General features: G+C 34.8%; 2 protein-coding genes across 2 annotated transcripts in view; both read left to right on the top strand.

The window, feature by feature from the left end:
* Positions 1 to 1,964, top strand: part of LOC105362866 (E2F transcription factor 1) — a 10,683-nt gene extending 8,719 nt beyond the window's left edge. The window contains exons 7-8 of the mRNA XM_011500391.1: positions 142 to 517; positions 1,138 to 1,964. Of these exons, the coding sequence (XP_011498693.1) occupies positions 142 to 517; positions 1,138 to 1,262 (501 nt within the window). The 3' untranslated portion in view covers positions 1,263 to 1,964. The remainder of the gene's footprint in view (positions 1 to 141; positions 518 to 1,137) is intronic.
* Positions 1,965 to 7,216: 5,252 nt separating this feature from the next.
* On the top strand, positions 7,217 to 8,594 carry LOC105363025 (glucose-repressible alcohol dehydrogenase transcriptional effector-like). The gene is made up of 5 exons (XM_011500594.1): positions 7,217 to 7,312; positions 7,850 to 8,071; positions 8,180 to 8,308; positions 8,381 to 8,518; positions 8,583 to 8,594. Exons 1-5 carry the CDS (start codon positions 7,217 to 7,219, stop codon positions 8,592 to 8,594), a joined length of 597 nt encoding a protein of 198 aa, XP_011498896.1.
* Positions 8,595 to 9,292: the final 698 nt, after the last annotated feature.

Genomic DNA, 9,292 nt, shown 5'->3' with positions numbered 1-9,292 from the left:
CAAGATTTCAAACATATCGTTTGAAACATGATTTATATGCTTGAATTATTAGAAATCTATTCCAGAATGTGAATTATCAATTAACTGGTCTCATGGTAATCATGGTTTCTTACTTTTCTAATCGTTTAATAATTTGTTTAGCTTCAAATACATATGAGGTCAACACATGGTGAAATAGAAGTGTTCTTGTGTCCGGACGATCCAGGAACAAAGGCGCCTTTACCTTCGGGTTATACAACAACGATGAATACGAATACGACAACGACGCCGCAATCTCCTGTGTCAAAGCCCTCGACAACATCATCAATACCGTCTGAATTCTTAATACACAATTCCGGTGATGTGAAGGTAGAGCCAGTACCTACGACAGAAGATTGTTTATCATCCGGGCAGACCTTGCTCTCTGCACTTTCCTCAGCGGGAATGAGAGACGCACTTCTTTGCGAATCGGATGATTTCGGTCTCATGGGTGGTGGCAGACTTCAATTGCAAACCGAAGATCAACATTTGCCTGCAGGTAATATTCTACTCCAACCTTTATTCGCCGTTTTGTTTTACAAGTGCTGGAGTGTCGAGCAGTTTCATTATAACAGTTTTAACTAAGCACATTGTATTGTTTTAACTATACTCTTGAGAAAAAGATACATTGAATTTTTCATTTTATAATGATTCTTTGGAATTGAAGACGTATTGCGAATATAAAAAAAACTATACATCCACTATCTTTGTGCATATAAAATTACATGATAAATCATCATAAATCATGCGACAATATGAGCAATTCCACGGTCGGTCATTCTCTTTAAAACATCGATAGAGACGTTATATGGACCCAAATTAACCACTCCCTGACGGAGCTCTGACTGTGACTTGTGTAGTCATTATTAATCACATCACAGGCAGAGTTCTAGTTAGGTAATGGTTCATAGCAACATAACACGATTTGTATAACAACAAATTAATAATAAGGTATAATATATTATAGAAAAAAGTACGTTAAATCAATGTAACAATCCTCGATAAATCTTTCGATTAGTAAGATAAAAGAAATTGCCAATTGATTTGAAATGAAAGTACATATTCATTAATTCACAAATAAGGAAGATTTTACATTATTTTATTATTTATGTGTTTCAGACTTGAGTATTCTCGACTTTGGAGAGTCTCTGCTTTCATTGGAGCCACCTCTTTCAGAAAGCGACTATTCATTTTCACTGGGCACAGAAGAAGGTCTCTCAGATCTCTTTGATTTACGATTTTAACTTATTGGTATTGCTAAGACAATATTTGCACCAAATTTTTATTTAAAGTTTGGTTCGTATCCAAGGGAGTACATTTTACTTACCATGGAACATAACTTTGTACTTAGTGGTACCTGTCCAAGACTCAACACAGTCATTGTCGTTAATCTGTTTCTTCTCAGTTTCTATGGACATCACAGAAGGCACTCAAGATTCTGATAAACTAATTTTTCTCAAGTTACATTTAAAAGACAAAGAAAAATTAATGAAAAAGCAGAAAAAAATAGTAAACGTCAAAGTACACATATCACACACGTTGGTAGTACAATGTACAAGTTTTTCGATGGATTTAGTTCGCCGTTAACGGGAATTAAGTTATTAATTAATTGTGGGACTAATTGCAAGCCTTCGTAATGCAGCGAACGACGCCAAGGGCTATTTTCGTGCAATTTAGATTTGTGTATAATAGTGCGTTTGAAAGTTGCTCGTGTGTCCGAAACAGTACCAGCATGAAGGAATGCAGGAAGCGAGACTCTTAGAATATATTGTTCTAGATTGTATACTATACCTTTTTGCATTGATCAACAGTTTGCAAAGCATCTTAGATCTGAATTTGTAATATATTATTTCGTTAAATGTAAGCGCCTAAGTTTGTAGTATGGACTCATTGGATCTAAGACTTTGTAATGCAAAACTAAGCCAGCAGAATCGTATAAAAAAAAAAAATATATATGCTCTGAATTATTAATGGTCTCTAGTTTCCTTTTCTAACTGTGTACGCATGTAAGCGAATGCGTATGCGTGCATGCACGTGTGTATGTATGTGTGTACGTTACGAATGATAGTGTTTGTATGCGCGCATGGATAAATGATTGGTTAAATAAAAGAAAAAAAAATAATAATAATAATAAGTCAATCGTATTGAATTAGCCTTTATTAGATTTTTGTATAATTATTTTTCGTGGTTCGTTTTGTACCCATGTACCTTGTTTAACACACACAAACACACATTTAGACAGAGAGAGAGAGAGAGAGAGAGAGAGAGAGCTCATAATAATACATAAAAGTACCTTAATTACATTGACTGACTATTGTCCAACATTAATGTTCGAAACTTATCATATGTTGGGGGAGGGGTGGATGGGGTGGGAAATTTAAGTGTCGAAACTGAAAATGAAGTGTAAGAAACAAAGGCCCTTGGAAGTATATCGTCAAGTATAAACGCATATTCAATATTGTAGCGATTGTCTAAGAATTATTCAGTACACAATCTCATTCTGAACCTGATTAAGGGGTTTCCATAAGGAAATTATTATTCCATTAAATCTTACTAGCAACTTACACGAAAACTTTAATAGCATGTAACGAAAACGGCCGTTTTAATGTGTTTTAATAATTATAATCAAAGTAATTTAATGTTACATTAAATTAATATTGCTAACTATTCTTTTATGAAAAAAAAATTTTTTAATTTTGATGTAAATTTTTTGCCTTAACATTTATTATATGTATTCTTATCTAATATTTATGTACTTGGATCATACTCTTAAAATTATTTTCGAGCATTTTCTTTAGAAACCCCTTGAGGATGTACTCTAATGTACAATTTAGTGTACGTCCAAAGCCATAGTGCCTATATTATAAAGATCACAATTTTCTGCAATTGTAAATACTTTGTATACCTACGTATGTATAATTGTAAGGACGTAACGGTACCAATGGACAAGAAAGATACGACTGTTAATTCAGTACGTCTAACATGAACTGTATCAAATAATTAGTTATTTTTAATTCTCAAACTTACTATTGCTATGAATATTATTATTATTATTATTATTATTATTATTATTATTATTATTATTAAATATTAAATATTAATGATTATTATTAAATCATTAAATGAGAGAATGTTAGTTTATGTAGTTACTTATAATATCTATTCACTTGAAGAAACGATCTTCATTTTTGATCATTCATTGCTGCTTCGATAAAGTTCTTTAAGTAACGATTCATGTGTTCAAAATAATAAAAAAAAAATTAAATAATGCCTATTGAAAAAAAAGTTCTCATTCAAAAATGTAGATCAAGCTTCCAGCAAAGTATACATCTATATAATCATAAAGTAGAACTTTGTGCAAATGAACGAGACTTACCATTTTTATATATTAAATGTGTGCAGGTAAATAGTATTGATAAAATTTGTTAAATTATGGTTATTAATTTTTAAAAATGTTCAAAACGGAATATCAGATATATTTGAGCATTGAATAAAAAAAAATTCTATTTTACCAAAACCGGTGTCGTTGTTTGCACAGAAATTATACTTCTAAGAATTATACGTTGTCAGCGAAAAGTAGAATTATACAAGAATATGCGCATATACAAAATACATATGCATATATCGTATGCATGTGTGTGCCTGTAGTTCTGTATTTTTCTCATCTTTTTTTCTTCTTTTTTTTTCTTTTTTTTTTCCTTTTAATAAATTAAAATTTGAAAGAGAGCGCTTATTAAAACATTTTTCATTATAGTGAGAGTTTGTATATTTTCTAATCGACGTTACATAATTGCGCCATCAACGCATAACTCGTTATTTTATTTAACAACGAAAAAGAAAAGAAGCCGATATGTCCTACAATTGTTTTTAACAGTATGCCGATAGTCGGCAATGCAAAGTATCTGGACGGACCGCGACGTTTCCGTCCAACATAGTTTTTTTTTATAGATCCTTTTTTATTCTACAAGAATCATGGCTAGTTTCGTTGCAGAAATCATCATTGAAGTTTGAAACTGCTCGTACTACGATTAAATGGCAAACACCCCCGTTATGATCCGCCACCCTGTCGAACATCAAATTATTTTATTTATTTATTTTTATTTAATTTTTTTTTTTTTTTTTTTTTTTTTAAATTTGTTTTCTTTTTGAATTGTAATTTTTTCACTACACGAAAGTATTTTGAACAAAAATTTCTCGTAGCGAAACTAGCAACAAAACGAGCGAACGATTAGTGTAAACAATGTAAGGATCAAAAGATTGCGAGTGCTGTTTGTTGAATTTTTGAAAAAAGTGAACGTTTAGAGGGAAGATATTCTTTTCCATTTATCGCACGTCTCTTATCCCGATTCGATGTACTCAATTTTCAGAATTCACCGGAATCGGAGCTCTGCTTGTCTATGAACCTTAAGAGCTATTTGCAATGACATAATTGATTCGTGCAGTTCTGTAAATGAAAAGAAAAAGTAAGGGAACGACAGAGTATGAGAATTATTATGAAATATAATCTTGTGTAACGGGATGAAAACGGACTTTATCATTTATTCTTCGAAATCATATTCCCTGGAAAAAAAAAAAAAAAAAAAAAAAAAATTTTCACATTAATAATTTACTTATTAATGCCACTAAAAGCTATTAGTTTACAGTCAAATAAAACTATTGTACTTATTGCTATTCTTTAATAATATTTTCAGTAATAAATTATATAACGGGAATTAAAATATTTTGTTGTTAACTTTATTTTAATTGCATAAAATGTGTTGTATAATGATTAATTTATACTTACGCTTCAGCTATACTAAAGTATTAAGACTGAATAATAATAGTGTCTCGATGCACAGAAAGCGTAAAATATTCGATTTTTAAATTCCGCATTTAAATTTTTTTTTATCTCAATTGTTATTATTATTTTAGTTGAGAGTGATGCTGGCGATATTTGATGCAGAACAAAAGATACAGACAATAGGCATTATTGTAAATGCTCGTAAAATTCATAATCGTCGATTGTCAACTTGTTCGGACATTATTTTGACAGAGGCCATTATCATTTTATAGATTCCAATAACTCTTACATGAATCGGCGATATTAACAAAAATATTTATTATGTACATAAACGAAAATTTTTTTTTTTTTTTACCTCTGATTTATCGCAATTTTGAGCATATACTTAATATATTTCTTTTTCATTTCAGCCAGCCAAATCATTTTATTAGTCAATAAATATAAGTATAACCGAGCACTACAGACCTCTCCCCGTCAGCTAATGGAACTTTTAAGTTTCATCATTTTTATAGCTTAATGTCATTATGCTTTTTATTCTATGTATCTTTAAAAACTGTTTAAAGTATAGGACATGGATAGGCTAACTCAATCACGTGTACGTCTTATTATTTGATAAATAAAGTTTTTAATAATTTTTCAAACGACCCCTCTAACCATCAAAATAATATACTTTTTTCAAACTTTAACCCCCATAACCCAACCACGAAAACAGGTATGTATCGCGATTATTATTATTATTATTATTATTATAATTATTATTATTATTGTCGACGATAAAATGAAGCCTATGTAACGAATCAAATATCCCCTGTAAGAGATGAAAAAAGCATCGATGCCCCAAATTAATTTGGAAGGAAAATAAAATCTTAGTGCTCAAGAGAAAGAGAGTATGTGTGTGAGTCATAAATAGAGTAATGGAGATAAAAAAAAAAAACATTGCGGATCACTTGGAAGCAGCTCTGCCCCCCGTGCGGGTATTGGAGTAAGAAAATGTGTTTATGAGCGTGCAAAAGCGAAGCGAAAGAAGTCGAGTGCGTGTCTCGTCGGTGCATTATTTCAGCCTAAACGCAACATTTTTTTACACCAAAGAGCGATAATAAAATCAAGTGCGGCTCAGTCTGCGTGCCTACGTCGCGATTAAGGGTTAACAGATGCATATGTATGCGCGTAGCGCTCCTTAAACGAAAAGACTTAGAGAGAGAGAGAGAGAGAGAGAGAGAGAGTGCGAGAAAGAGAGAAGAAAAAAAGTAAAAACACGCGCTAGCGAAAAACAAAATAACGTTAATGACGGGACAAGTCTGTTACGAATCTAACCCTACTTTTGTTCCGCGCGCACGCGTCTTCAAATCACTCGCAATCATCACGTTAATTTTCCATATTACCAAAAGCATCGCGACGGCTCTTTAAATTTAACCGATAACCCATCACTTGGCCTTCGAGTACGTCCCTCGGCTTTCTAAAGACCGTGTCATACATCTCCGCCAAAGGCCAAACAAAACCGTTAAACAATTTTCGGCCTGCCATTGAATACGTATTACGTGCCTCTCCTCTCAGCCCCGAACCACGATCTCCGTATTTTTCCGATCTCGCCGCCTCTTTAGCTCGGCTTAACTCTTAACCTACGAGCGATATCAGGTGAAACGAAGCCAGAGACCCGCATTTTTCGGATTATCTTGAGTATATCTATCGCCGAGGTTGGTCGGCATTTCGCCGTCTTTCGCGGCTCCTCCACTCTCGCAACGTGCCCGCCCATTCGTGTATGACCCGGGTGAATAAGTGTATACTGTGCACGCGTACGCAGCGTCGGCCGTCGTCGACGAAGAGACGACCGAAGTCCTGAGAATGAGAGAGCCAGCTCTAATATAAGCGGCGGTAACCTTTAAAGAGTGCAGAGGAGCGAGTGAGGACCGAGGGAGCGAGTGTGCGTGCGCGGGCGCGCGCGCGCGCCTGTCCGTGTTAAGAGTCGAGAGAGAGTGAGAGAGAGAGAGAGAGAGAGAGAGAGAGAGAGGGCAAGTGAAAACGCGTCATGCGTAGTCGAGCAGTTACAGTGGTGAACTAAGCAAGCTGCGAGTGCTGTGACTTGCGACGAGAGTAGAGAGTGCAGGGCGGCCCGTGTGTTTGTGCGCGAGTGTGCGTGCATTAGATCAACGATTCGCAGCCGGTTTCTCTCTTCCCCCGAGGAGAGATAACCTAAGCGTGAAGCGGACTCTACGTGTCCCTCTAGATCCGGCGCGCACGTTATCCCTGCAGCCTGGAGCACGGAGCCGCGACACGGGTAATAAGCGAGTCGGCTCCTCGAGGTGCATTCAACGAGTATCGCCCGTGAGTTAGTTCGTCGCACCGATCGTAGCCATCACCGCTGATATTTCGCCCTGGCCCGTCGTAGCCCGGAGCATCAGCCCGGGTCGAGCAGACAGGATGAAGTGGTTAGGCGCGAGTAGTGCCGGAGCTGGAGGCGAGCCGGCACCCCCCATGCAACTCCACCATCCATCGGCTAATGGACATTTAGCTACGGTGAGTCGAGCTTCCGTACCAAGCGCCTCCAAGTCTCAAATTTATGCGAGCGATCCCTTGCGCTCTTAGAGACTTTGGTTGTTGGGCTTCAGCCCAGCGGATCGCCTTGAATGCTGGATCGAGCAAATTTGAATATTGGCTAGGGGATGTAGCTGAAAACTGTCAAAAGCCATTTGTCCTGTACCGTGGTTGTTTGGTGCTCTTAAAATTTCATTCTCTTAATGTAGAGAGACTCGTAGCTGCGAGGGATAACGTATCAACGTTCTGGCCCAAATTCTTTATGAGATTATCGATTGTATGAGTTTAGCGATGCTCGGTTTGCTCTAATATTACTGAATAATGTGCAACTTTATTGACCACTGGCATATACAATCGTTCTTCTTCTTAAATCACATTAAACGGATGGAAATTTCTTATTATGATTAAAGCCTCTCTATGAGTAAAGAGCATTATGATTATGGAAGTGCTTTGTGAAGTGTTATATGTAGACTTAACCATAATTCTTATAGTTGAAGTTAATAAACATTCTTTTTTTAGGACACCGAAACTTGTGGTCAGGTTATGGCCGGAGGGGACGCCGTACGTTTACCACCTGGACAGACACATCCAATTGGTGTAAATCGAGTTCAAGATGAACCCATGGTTGGTTATGTATTTCAACGTCCAACGGATCAAGATTTTGGCGTTCAGACATCTGCTTTCCAAACAAAACAAACCCCGCGGGCTTGGGCTTTAGCGGATGATGGAATCATTGATAACGTAAGTGCATTACAAAATATCTTTCATTTTAATGGACATGTTCGATTATATCGCATAGTCATATGAAATTGAATCCTATTATAATTATGTGAAACGTAAATATTTTAGAATCAAGAAAAGTGGAAGTATCCTATGAATAAACTCGGAGTACCACAACAGAGTCAACCTCAACAACTTGGCCTTCAAGCAATGAATAATGTACATATGCCATATGAAATTCATCCCATGCAATTAAAAGTAATTACCATTGAGCGTTAAAGTAAGTGGTTGCAATATCAAAGAGCACTGATAATAAATTTAATATTTCAGAGCGCCACCCCGGGAACAGAGCATTTAGTTTACTTAAATAACCAAATGACAGCGCAGCAGCAAGTAGCATTGTTTCATCATCAACAGCAGCAACAGCAACAACAGCAACAACAGCAGCAGCAATTTAGAAATGGACAGGTTAGTAAAAATTTTATCCCAATTTTGTATCGACACATTTACAATCGATAACAATTTCAATCAGACTAGGCAATAATTAAATAATAATAACCAATATTGGCTGAAATTCTTGTTATTATTATAAAATTCGATAAGACGAACATATCAATATTAATATTAATTTATGAGATTAATAAAAAATGGAATCAAATTCTGATGAAGTAAATGTATTAAATTATCTATTTTGGTGATGTAATATATTATATTTTATAAATGCGACTTCTAAATTTTTCATTCAAATAACAATTATTAATTGCAATGCCCCATTTTGGTTGGCTTTCACACCATTCGTACTGCATGTAATATTTTCAAATACATATTTTCATAAAATCGTAAATACGATCTCCTTCTTTGATGTATAAATATTAGAATGTCAACAAAATGGAGTACAACTAACGAATGACTAGTAACTAATTAATAAATTTGTACAATAAGATTACATTTAACGAAGTGTAATTTACAGTCTATAAATAGGATACAAAATACATTTAACTATAATACTTATTATTATTTTTATTTTTTCTGTAAGTTTTGTATAATTCTTAAAAGATTATTTGTTTGAACAACGAAAGATATGCTGAAAGAAATAATTAAAAAGAAATCATTTAGGAAGCTATAAGACACCAAAATTTACTTTATATAAATTAATAGTCTGGACTCTATAAATATACTTTGAATACATTTTTACTTAATAATACATGCCAATGACACATTAATAGAAACTTAAGAAGGCGG

This window comes from Ceratosolen solmsi, unplaced genomic scaffold, assembly GCF_000503995.2.
Source record: "Ceratosolen solmsi marchali unplaced genomic scaffold, CerSol_1.0 scaffold56, whole genome shotgun sequence".
NCBI lineage: Eukaryota > Metazoa > Arthropoda > Insecta > Hymenoptera > Agaonidae > Ceratosolen > Ceratosolen solmsi.
Note: the sequence above shows the minus strand (reverse complement) of the source record. Positions and strands in the feature narration are given on the sequence as shown.

What these genes read in the sequence shown, in the direction of transcription:
- LOC105363025 (XM_011500594.1), top strand. Translation starts at nt 7,217, where the DNA reads ATGAAGTGGTTAGGCGCGAGTAGTGCCGGAGCTGGAGGCGAGCCGGCA. An exon ending in CTAATGGACATTTAGCTACG is followed by an intron (nt 7,313 to 7,849) that starts GTGAGTCGAGCT and finishes TTCTTTTTTTAG; the next exon opens with GACACCGAAACTTGTGGTCA. An exon ending in ATGATGGAATCATTGATAAC is followed by an intron (nt 8,072 to 8,179) that starts GTAAGTGCATTA and finishes TAAATATTTTAG; the next exon opens with AATCAAGAAAAGTGGAAGTA.